We start from the raw sequence: 12,151 nt of genomic DNA, 5'->3' as shown, positions 1-12,151 counted from the left end.
AGTATGGAGCATAGGCCTGCTCACTACCATTGCCCAGCTAAAATGCATACTCAGAAACTTGAGCTGCTGCTAATTCTAATTCCTTCTTACCACTGTTTGCCACGATCATGTAAAAGTACAGCTATAAAACAAAGGAGCTTATCATGAGTGAAATATAAATGGTTAGGAGAATATTAATATATTTCTGTAAGTCCTACTGAAAAAAATACATTGTTTTCATTTGTACTTCAACAGGTAGATTCTAGTTCTGGAAAGTAGAAATACCAGCTTTAAATCAACATAACAATTAATCTGGCATAACAAAGTTTACAGGAAGCCAACAGGTAGGTAAAATTAAAAGAGATCATGCTTAATTTTGAGTCACTTTATCCAAAATATTCTGTTGTTCTTATGCAGGAAAATAATGGTTATAACACAAAAATCACATTTTTATGATTTCTTTACAGCTTAAGCCAGCAGTTCAAAGAAAATATATACATCAGGATCACACAAAGAAATCAAGTGCATTTATCTGACAAAAAATATTTTAATCCATATAATATAGAGAACACTTAGCTGGCTAGTGGGGTAGACATAGTTTAATTTAAATACAATCCAAGTCAATTCAACAAATATTTCTTAAATGCCTATTAGGTACTATGCACGAGGTAAACACAGACAAAAAGGAGAACAGTCCCAGCCTTCAAGGAGGTTACCTAGAGAAGGATGCAGAATACAATACTTATCTAAACAAGTAAATATATAAGGAAAGAGTGCTAGCAACTAGGACAATTAGGAAAGATTTCCTCTAGGATGTCACATCTGAGTTAAACCTTGATGGAAGGTCAAGGTCCTAAGAGGCTGAGTAGAGGGAAAAGTCCCTGGCAGACAGAATGAAGAAAAGGCAAAGATGTAGAAGAGACAGTGCTCAGTTCAGGGAACGGCAAGGAGCAAGTTCGGATGGACATAATGCATGAGGGAGAACAATGTGGAATCAATCTGCAAGGGTAGATTTAAATGCCAAGCTAAGAAATGCATATTTTTTGTAGTGGCAGTAGGGAAACATTGAAGTTTCTTGAGTTTTCTGACCACCTCTGCATGTAACTAATGTGGATGAGATGGAGAGCATCAGAGTTGAGGAAGTTGGTAAACTAGGAGGCAATGGTGTTTAAAAAAGCCTGAACATGTATACTGAATTTCCCACATGTTGAAAGGGCTAAGGAGGAAGGGAAGATTAAGCCAATGTTGAACTCCATTAACAGACCTGATAGCTCAGAAGTAACTACAACAAGAACCTGGGTAGGGTGATACAGGGGAGGGTTGTTAAGTGATTGCACCTCAAGAAGGGATTAAAGAAGGACACGAGTAGCAAGAGGATATGCCCGCTTCACTCTCCTGGGGCAGGACAGGCATCAGACAACATAAGCAGACACTAAAGATGGTGGCCTCCGTGCTCACGAAGATTACAGTCGAGGAGAGCGATACAAGATCATGGATGCAGAGCTGGAAGGAACCTTAAACATCTAGTCCAGCCCCTTCACTTGACAAATGAGAAGACTGTGGCACAGAGAGGCAAACCGACTTGCCCAAGGTCATGTGGGTATTAAGTGACAAAGCCAAGATGGGAAACCAGATCCTCTAACCCCAAATTCATCACTCTTCCTAAGAGAACACACATAACACAACATAACAGAGAACTGAAATTAAAAGGATGACCAAAGTGTTATGTGTGAAGAAGGTCATCACGACCAATTTGGAGGAATCTAAAAAGGCTTCTTGGAGAAAATAGCATTTGTTTGTTTGTTTGTTTGTTTTAAAGATAGGTAAGGGGAGAGGCTCAGGCTGATAGATCCCTCGACTTTCCTGGTTCTGACCTGCAGTTGGGCTAAAGCCAAATAAGTACTAATATGGTGAACCCCCAGAGTGGAAGTCCACAAAGCTGTCTAACGAGGGGTCAAAGAGACCAGATAGGAAAAATGGAGCAAGTAAAAGCTTCAGCATTGGGACCTGTGAGGGGCTATTGCAATAAGAAGACAAAAAGAAAGGGGAAGGGGGAAGGGGAAAGGGAAAGAGTAGGAAGAGGATAATTCAATGTGTGCCAATGGAGGAAGGAGAGAAATAAAGACACCTCTCATTGAAGTGCCTGCCACTTAAAAAAGTCCTTTTTTTCATAATAATCTAAACTATTTCATTTACCTTTTTAATTAAAACTAGAGAAGAAATATATATTTATAAATACATATATAAGTATATCGGGGTGTGTGTGTGTGTGTGTGTGTGTGTGTGTGTGTGTGATGGAAAAGAGGAGGAAAATGAACAGAGAAAAAGAAAAGGAAATGGTGAGAGAGAAGTTAATGGGTATAACATGAATAGGCTTGATATATTGCCAAAATCCTGAGAGGCAGAAGCTACCATTTACTAAGTGTCATTCTTTCTTAAATAAAGAAAAAAGATGCTAATATTTAGATTAGAAATATTGCCAGGGTTTTTTAATTCCTCTCTAAAAAGCTGTTCTGAGAGGCCTCTGTTCCTCATTTTCAATGGAGGAAAATTCTAACTCATTGTTCTGTGATGTGGGAAGTGTTGAGTCTCGTTTTGCAGAAGGAAAAGTTCTATTCACACATTTTACAAATGACTAGAATATTGTTATTCAAAGATTTTTGAAGTTCAGTTATAGTTTCACAAATACAAGTATAAATGGAACCACCTCTTGGTGATTACCAAATACACACAACATGTATATTTCATATAGACACCTAAGTGATTTATTTTTAAGTGAATTTTGTACTATGTCTACCTTTAACTACAGGGAAGAAAAAAACAACCTTCTTTTAAGTTTTTTGGAAGAAATTATCCCCTCTATAAAAAGACTGGAATTTCTGTATCTATAGGCAAATCTGTTTGTCAGATTAAAAAAAAAAACCCGTAAAGAGATGAAAATGAAAGTGATTTCTGTCTCTGTAGGTATCACCTTCCACATTTCTACAAGCACCAAATACTAAATAGCAGCTATGTATATAGATGTTATCTTCAGAATTCATAATTATTAAATTCAGGTGACCTGCCTGGGACAAAGATATATGAATTTAATATGAGGTAATGAAGAAATTTTCTAGTCACTTTGATAACTATTTGACAAGCTACTGACAACTACCTCCATCTATTTACTGAATTCCTACTCTGATGCCTCTTCAAGTGGTGATCATATCTTCAAGGTGACTATACATTCTCATGTATAATTCATATTGGACTGTTTATCATCTAAGGATGGAGGGTGAGGAGGAAGAGTGGAAGGAACAGAATTTGGAATGCAAAAGTTAAAAAATGTTAAAAATTGTCTTAACATGTAATTGAAGGGGAAAACAAAATATTATTATTATTTTTTAAGGCAACTGGGGTTAAGCGACTTGCTCAGGGTCACACAGCTAGTAAGTGTCAAGTGTTTGGTCTAAGGCCGGATTTGAACTCAGGTACTCCTGACTTCAGGGCCAGTGCTCTATCCACTGCGCCACTTAGATGCTCCTAAAAACAAAATATTATTTAAAAAAATTGGAAAAAAAAAAGCAGAGGCAAACCCTACCAAGCTGTAAAGGCTCCAAATATAGGCTGGGGTGGGAGTGGGGTTGGAGGATAGAATGGGCAGGGGAATAAGATAGGACTGTCTAGAGGACCAGTTTAGTTAGGTCTTAAGAGGCTCATCATCAGAAATTTGTCTAAAGACTGACTAACAAGGTGAATAAGGTTAGATTCTTTCCATACTAAGGTAGAGTGAAAATCCACATGGATGATATAACAGTTCTTTTGAAGTTCCAAAGTATTTAATTCTTGCCCAAAGTTAGGGCTAGTATGGGAATTCTCTCTACATCTCACTTTTCTAAGGAGAAAAATCCTTACTTACCACTCACTGCCTCAGTCACCTCCCTCAAGGAATAGATAAGGAAAAATGAAAAGGAGTATCTCTAATTTTATCCCACATTTTCAAGGACTAAATAAAAGAAAATAAATTCTCTTCCTCAGGCAAAATTTGAGAACCATTTCATCTTTTGTTTTGATTTGGTTTAGTTTTTAATGAGGCTTTCATGTTAAGTTCAAAAAAGATAAATCAGTCAAGAAGACTGCTATTTCAATAACCAAGAGAAAAGAAAAAAAAAAAAGTTTCAGAAATGATCTGTGATGCTACTCAAATAATGAGCTGGAAGAAAGGTAAGAAATTCTAAAGGTACACATTTTCTCTATGTAGTCTATACTTGTGTCATCATAGGGTCATAGATTTAGAGTGTGAAAGGACATCAGAGTTCATCTAATATTGATTATTATTTTTTTTTTTTTGCGAGGCAATTGGGGTTAAGTGACTTCCCCAGGATCACACAGCTAGTAGGGTCAAGTGTCTGGTCTGAGGCCAGATTTGAACTCAGGCCCAATGACACCAGGGCCAGTGCTTGATTATTTCAAGGACTTGGTTTAAAAAATATAGTATAAAAATGGGTTATCTGTAATTATTAGTACATCCCCATATCCTAAGAAAATCCAGTAAAACAATAGGAATAGTGTATTTACCTACATTCCAATGCTTATTTTCACTCCAAGATTTTAATTGAGGTCTCTGACCTACCTTAAATGTGAATGGAGTTATTACTAAGATATTTGCTATCAAGATCTTGTTTTGTTTACAACAGAGGACTGACTCACCTGTAATGACATCATGTCCGGTCTGTACTGTTTCCGGAATCCGAGGTCATACATGAGGAACTTGAGCATTTCAAAAGCTTGCTCCTCACTCATATGCAGAAGCAGTACTCCGGCCACAAAACTAATCCCTTGGCAGTAACCCACTTCTTTATCCAGCAAAGAATATGCTTTCAAAAGGTTAAAGAGGGATAGCTGCCCAGATCCCAGCTGTACAGAAAAGTAAGGATGAGTGGGAAAGGTCCTTCCTGTTAGAGTAAGAGAGGAAAAAAAATTATGTGTGTATGTATGTGTATGTATACGTATGTATACATATGTATGTATACAAATGTACACACACACACACACACTTGAGGTTAACTAAACTAATATTTAGATGTAAAAGGAAACCAGAGCTAACCAACATCTAGCTCAGGAGTGGGGAACCTTCAGCCCTAAGGCCACATGTGGCCCTCTAGGTCCTCAAGTGCAGCCTCTGACTGCCAAACTTCAGAGAACTTTTTATTCAGATCCTTTTATTAAGTGGATTTGCTTATTAAGGCAATTTTTCTGTGAAGTTTGGATTCAGTCAAAGGGCTGCACTTGAGGACCTAGACGGTCACATGTGAGCTCAAGGCTCCACGTTCCCCACCCCTGATCCAGCTAATCCAGACCATTCTGTTCCAATATTCTATTCACTATACAAACTCACCCACCCAGTTCACCTCAGCAAATACATTAAAACAACTTTCTCCTGCAAAAGAGCAGATTAATTTTGGCGGGGGCGGGGGGGAATGAACTGGTGTTAAAGCGAAGTCTTGACACAAAGAAACCCACGGATTCAAATTTGTTATTAACTCAGATTATTCCAGCAGAGCTCATGTTTTAACTTAAAACACAATTCTTAAACAATGTTATCATCATCTAATTTCAAGGGGAAATCTAGTCAGTCATACAGACTTCCTACTCCTTTTCTAGGAATTTGACATTGGAGGCAGTTTTCCCACTTATCTTCACATTTAGGAAATCTCTTCTCCCCAGAATTTCCTCTAGGCTCCATACTATTATCTTGGAAAGCCCTTAAAATTTCCTCTGTAAGATCATGGAACATGTGCCTGAATAACTGTCAGTTCTATAATGCTTTAAAAAGGAAAAGGAAAGAAGGAAAGACAAAAAGGAAAGAGAAAAATGATAAAAATTTTAAAATATTTCCCTCAAAAATCCATCTTGGGGCATGAAATTAACATGAAGCAACTTCAGCTAGGGAGCAACTTAGTCAGAAATCTCCAAATGGTAACAACTAAGTACTGTAACAAATGCATCTCCACTACCAAAACTGTAACAGTATTGGTATGACATTTCTTCATTCAAAAGAAAATGAGATCTTATGTTAGCTTCTCAGATTTTATGCTTTTGCTGAACAATTACTTTCTACCAGAACTTGCAGAGGTGCCAATCTAAAAATTTTTTGCTTTCTTTCCCACATATGTAAATAAGTGATTTTTCTAGGAATTTGTAATCATAGTTAATCTACAGTATAAACGAGAAATAAGTGAGATAATAATATGTAAAGGCTGAAGAGATACAGATGGTTGTAATATCAATTTTCCCCTTTTTAAGAAAAAGCATAATCTCTATTACATTGTTATTTCTTCAGTTAAATAAAATTAACCAAAATAAAAAACACAAATATACGCTTTTATATAAGGGAAGAAGAGGAAACTCTCAATGAATAAGAGTTCGATTTTTTTCAGTGAAGTGTGAGGCTAGGTCCTTGGCTGAGATAGTAGTGGGGAAAGGGGTGCCATGGGAGGTTTGAGGAAGCATGAAAAGGTCTGGAATAGTCACTGTGTGGTGAACTGATTAGGAAGGTATAAAAGGATTGCCTTGCTACAATGAGAGATTATGTAACACAAAATTTACAGTGAACCCAATCAACATGGTTTTATGATTTTTATATGCCCTTTTTTCTTGAAAGCCTTTCTTTGTCATTATTTCTCAATTTCCCCCAAAATCTGCTCTCATTATTTTTCTTGAAAGCCTTTCTTTGTCATTATTTCTCAATTTCCCCCCAAATTTGTTCTCATTATTTTTCACTTCAATAGGCATGGAATCCACTATCTGGGATATCTATCCTCCAAAATCCCTCTCAGACTAGTTCACAGTCATTGCCACCATTCTTTCTAGGTTTGTTCATTGTTTCCTAGATTCATTCAACAAATAGTCACTGAACGCCTACCACATAGGACTCTCAAAGAAGTCTTCTGTTCTAATGACACAACCCAATGGAGAAGAAAGAGAACTAAGGCAAATAAAACTACCTTCAAAAAGGTTTTGTTAGAGAATTGTCTAAAAACCATAGAAAGCAGAATGGAATTGGATATAGGCACATCCTTTCTCCCAGAAAAGAAAGGGCCATTAATAACTTCAACAAAAGGACAGGATATGCACTTTAGTAAGCTATTTATCAATATGGCAACCATACCTAAATCTACAAGGATAGCATGTTGCTGAGCTGTGAGCTGCTTCAAAAGCTCTTTATAGGAAATGTCAGGAGGTTGTTGTTTACTTGGCAATCGGTGCCTCAGACGATACTGTAGAGCTAAAAACTGCCAAATTTCTCCTCGGCGACTTTTAGGCACCCCTAAGAACAAAGAGAAAAACCAACAAGAGTTTAAACACTTGAATTAGCTTGCAAAATTACATCAGTAGTACTGTATGCAATGCTGACAGTAGTAACATTAGGCCATGCCACCTGCTAAGATTAAGTAATGCATTAAATAATGACAGAAGGGTAATTTAAACAAGTTTAATCCTGTAGCTGCCTTTATCTTTTGAACAGAAAACATTCCAAGACAACCAATCAGTTTAATCCCACGCAGAAATCTCTAAATTTATAATGCAAATACACTACTTTCATCTTTTAGTTGGTTTGAAGTTTTTGAATAAATCTTCATATATAAGCAAAATGACAGAACTGTACTAGATAAATATTAAGGTTTCTTCTGTCTCTGTTATTTTATAATTATGCATAACATATATTTTGAAATTGACAGTCCGAAAGTAACCCATATAACACCTCTGCAGGGTATGTCACATAGAATATTTACCTATTCAAAGGAGGAAAAAAATGAGAAAATGAGAGTTGAACCGAGTCACATATAGTGGGGGTAGAACTAAAGAAAAACTCAAATTCTCTGGCCAGCTCAAAACAATGGCATTCAGTCACTGGGGGTGGGGGCAAGAATAGTGGTCAATATCTTAGGTGCTGTTCTGCTTAGGAAAACCTTTTATTAATAAAATGACTGATTTTTTCACTGGGTAGGGACTGGGTCTAATTTGTATATCCTATATGGCAAACCACTCCAGCATCTTTGCCAAGAAAACCCCAAAAAGGGTCACAAAGAGTCAGACACAACTGAAATTACTGAACAACAACAACAGTGTCCAGCACAAAGTACTTTATACAGAAGGCACTTAATGTTTGCTGGGTTGAATACATTTTAGGTCACCAGAGAAACAACAGTAATATGACTGCTTTTAATACTTTTGTAATGAAGGGATATGAGACTTCTGCTTCCTGAAGTCATTACTGCTTAAGTCAATAAAATAAGTTATTTTATTCTCAGTTGGTTGTATTGACAGGGTAGTAAATGACCTATCTTGAGGTAGCTTAAAATTTACTGTTAAATGAAATCCTGACACCTGAATTTGTTCTTAATTATACATCCCATACCTCAATTTTTTTTTTAAAAAAAAAAGAAATTTTTCTAAAATAGATTTGAAAGTCCTTTAAAAAATATGCATTTACAAATCTAAATCTTGCCTGCATTTTATTTAATATACTTTTCCTGAAAAGTTAATTCTTTTAATTTTTCTTAAGATTTCTAGATCATCAAAGAAAAAGGTCATTTCTGTTGTTTCTATTAAAATTTAAAATATATTATTAATGTATCCAATAAACAAAAGCACCAATTTTCAAAGAATTCTAGAATACTTTCAGGCTCTTCTTGGAGTTTTAGTAACAGTTTAATACATTAAATCAATAGACACCCATTCATTTATTCAATAAACATTTTCAAGAAAGCCACAAAGGAGATGCTATAGTCCCTGTTCTCCTGGAGTTTACAACCTAATAGGGGAAAAACTAAAATACATACTATTATGGAAGAAGTGCATTTTTTTCAGCACAAAGTGTTTTGAAGATTGAAAGGGGAATCTCATTAAATTGGGGAGGGAAGAGAGGATAGAATCAGGTAAAGATTCACGAAGGAGAAGGCTAAACTTCTGAGGATAGTTGGACAGGTTTCTATTTAATACAATGAATTCAGGTTCAAAATTTGATAATACATTTTTTAAAGTTCTGAACATAGTTTGATTCATAGAATAATTTCAAAACATCACATATCTCAAAGGCATAAAAACAAGAATCAAACAACTAAGGGATAGACTGGTCTATCAAATTTGACGTCCCTTCCAACTTTGAGATACTATGATTCTATGTGTCATGTGACTAAGGAATCTTATGTGTACACACACACACACACACACACACACACACACGCTCTTCCCACAATCTCCTTAAGTAGGTATATATATGTATGTATATGCATGTGTATATGTATATATATATATAATATATATTTAAGTGAACTATAAAAAGCTATTATGATCAGATGATAGTAATGAATTTTCTTTTGTACATGTAGGATATGCTACCAATCCATCATGAGTAGGGCATGCACTCTGAGTTGTTTTTATAATACCCAAGTGGTAGAGGGGGTACCCTCTGTCCCTTGTGATCAATACCACACAGTTGGGAACTGCTAGCTGGGATTGATAGGGAAGTCCATACCACAAATGAATGACTCATACAAAAGTCAAATCTGCTGCTTTTGCTTTATTATCATTGTGCTCTTAGCAACTGCCAAACTGGTCAGAGACAGAAAAAACTTTTATTTATTACCAAGTGTCACAGCTATCAAGGCCAAAGTTAAAATACTGTGATATGGTACCTCTAAGAAAAACTAGTGTGATACTCCCCTGTCCCCAATACCTTCTTTAAGAGTAATATGAATATCTTCCATATCACATCTGATTTTAGTTCTATAGTTTAATAACTTCTTATCCCATGACAGTAAGGTTTCCTTTTGGCATACACCAACTTCGTCATAGTCTAATTTAACTTTTCTGGACTGGAGTTCATCACGGCTTGCTAAAAGAAAGCAAGAAAAAAGGTTGTAAGACCAAACCTGACGATTTTTTTTTGTTCTGACATTTTGAAATAATAGCAAAATCATCACAAGAGCTTTCAAACAAGTGGTCACTGAAAACTTCTCAATAAAAAATTTCTTAAAAGGAAATGTAAAAATTATACATAAACAGGCCCTCAAATCATAAAATATCTCATACAAAAAATTATTAAGAATTTCCTAAGCATATTTTACTCTTTATTATATAAACAATATGATCATTTGATACAAATAAAGGCAAATCACCATTCTTATTATTATGCAGAAGACTTCAATCCCTGAATCAAAGTGATAAGCTACAAGTGCCATATCTGGCATTCTTAAAAGTCTAAATAATTTACATGTGACAAGTATGAAAAAATGTCCCCATCTACTCCACTATTTCTTCTTTAAACTACAAATATTGACAAGAATGTGAGAACTATATACACTCTGACAGATTCAACAAGTACTAATGGGCCTTTACTACTTGAAAAAGGCTAACTTTCCACTCTATAGCAATGCCAATACTAAGAGTGAAAATACCCAATGTGTCTCCACTTTTCAGAGAATAAACCAACTAGTATAATGTGGGCATGGCTTTTAGTGAGGTTTTAAAGGTGAAAAAAAATACGATTAAAATGAAGCTTAAAATATTCTGGTTTTTCAAAAGTTTCAAGAACCCCTATTCTACCTCATCTCACCGGACAGGGTAACAGAACAGGGAAAGAGTATTGACTCTATAATCAGAGGTCTTGAGTTCAAATACTGCTTCTGATACTAAACTATGCATCCTTAGACAAGTCACTTATCTCCACAGGGCCTTAGTTACCTCATCTGTAAAATGAGGTGTGTAACTTAGTGTCTGAGGTCCCTGCTAGCTCTAATATCCCTATGAAATACGAATATTTAATACAAAACAAAAACCTTCCATATATATCTGCATATATATACATATATACATATATAATATGTATATGGGTTTGTTTGTTTGTTTTGCTTTTTGATGAGGCAGTCGGGGTTAAGTGATTTGCCCAAGGTCACACAGCTAGAAAGTGTCAAGTGTCTGAGGCCGGATTTGAACTCAGGTCTTCTTGACTCCAAGGTCAGAGCTCTACCTACTTCACCACCTAGCTACTCCACCCAATACTTTTTACTTAAGCAATGTGTAAACTTTGTTTCTTTCCTGAATAACTGCCTGACTTTTAAAAGAGAATCGAAAACACTTTAAACTTATTTTTGTTTTTATTTATTAAGGTCAGCTGAAATTTTTTTTTTTGTTAGGGAAAAGATTGACTCAGAAAAATCTGGATTCACTCAAGCATACGTTACTTAAATAACCTTACCTTCTGTAAAACAAATCTCTATCAAAAATAAGAGTCCTCGATAGCAGAAAAAACAATAGAAAAAATTATTATTTTCATGCCAACATATTTAAAATAGGAAACAATAACAAGATATTGACAGCATTACAGAAAGCTTGTGTCTGACAACAGTTGCCACTAGATGGCTTTTAAACAATAGATTGGCTCCCACTTTGGTTAATGCTTATATTCTAACACATTTACCAGGTGGTTTTTAGGAAAAGAGCACTTAAAAAAAAATTACAGCTAATAATTTGGCTCCATGTTAAGCTTTAATATGGAGATCCTTCAAAAAGGATCTGTTTAAATTTTCTCCACTAAATTCATAGTTGTTATGATTTTTTTCCCTCCCTCTCATCTTCTCTGGGTCATCTTCACCAGTTAAAACTATATTAGGAGCTGGTATTTTCATTGGCTAGAATTCTACCACATTCATCTAGAACTCTGTTGATCCACTGTCCTCTGAGGTATAAAAAAACTAACAATCTAACAAGGCACCTGTATTGTGTGAAATAATAAATAAATTTTTCATGTAGCAAAGTATTTAGTTAAGGAAGCAAAACTGAATAATGAAAAAAGTTCGAGGTTGAAAGTTAAGAAACCCGGGTTCTGCCCCGGTCTCTTTGGGATGTTGTAATCTCTTCCCCCCCGCCCCAAGAACCTTAGTTCCCTCTCCCCTAAAAAGTAAAGGTATTGCTTTCTGATTCCATGATGAAAAAAACATTACTATCTGAATTTAGAATTTTTACTAGTAACTAATAACAAAAATTGGCATTTATATAGCATTCTGAAGTTGGTAAAGTCCTTTATATACTTTAAATCATTTCATGCTAATGTGAAGTACATGTTAAAGCATTATTATCCTCACTTTATATCTGGGTAAATTAAGGTACAGGACAATTAAGTGACCTT

At 35.4% G+C, this 12,151-nt stretch overlaps 1 protein-coding gene across 6 annotated transcripts in view; it reads right to left on the bottom strand.

Annotated features, from left to right (window-relative positions):
- The window catches only part of TBC1D4 (TBC1 domain family member 4), a 217,068-nt gene that overhangs the window by 18,387 nt on the left and 186,530 nt on the right, over positions 1-12,151 (bottom strand). For all 6 annotated transcript variants that reach the window (XM_027844547.1, XM_027844546.1, XM_027844548.1 and 3 more), the window contains 3 exons: positions 9,701-9,859; positions 7,130-7,288; positions 4,669-4,913 (listed from right to left, as the gene is read on the bottom strand). In XM_027844547.1, coding sequence (XP_027700348.1) covers positions 4,669-4,913; positions 7,130-7,288; positions 9,701-9,859 — 563 coding nt within the window. The remainder of the gene's footprint in view (positions 1-4,668; positions 4,914-7,129; positions 7,289-9,700; positions 9,860-12,151) is intronic.

The sequence above is a fragment of the Vombatus ursinus genome, unplaced genomic scaffold, assembly GCF_900497805.2.
Source record: "Vombatus ursinus unplaced genomic scaffold, bare-nosed wombat genome assembly UNPS02014942.1, whole genome shotgun sequence".
In the NCBI taxonomy this organism is placed as follows: Eukaryota; Metazoa; Chordata; class Mammalia; order Diprotodontia; family Vombatidae; genus Vombatus; species Vombatus ursinus.
The sequence above is the reverse complement of the archived record's forward strand: the minus strand, read 5'-3'. Positions and strand labels throughout refer to the sequence as shown.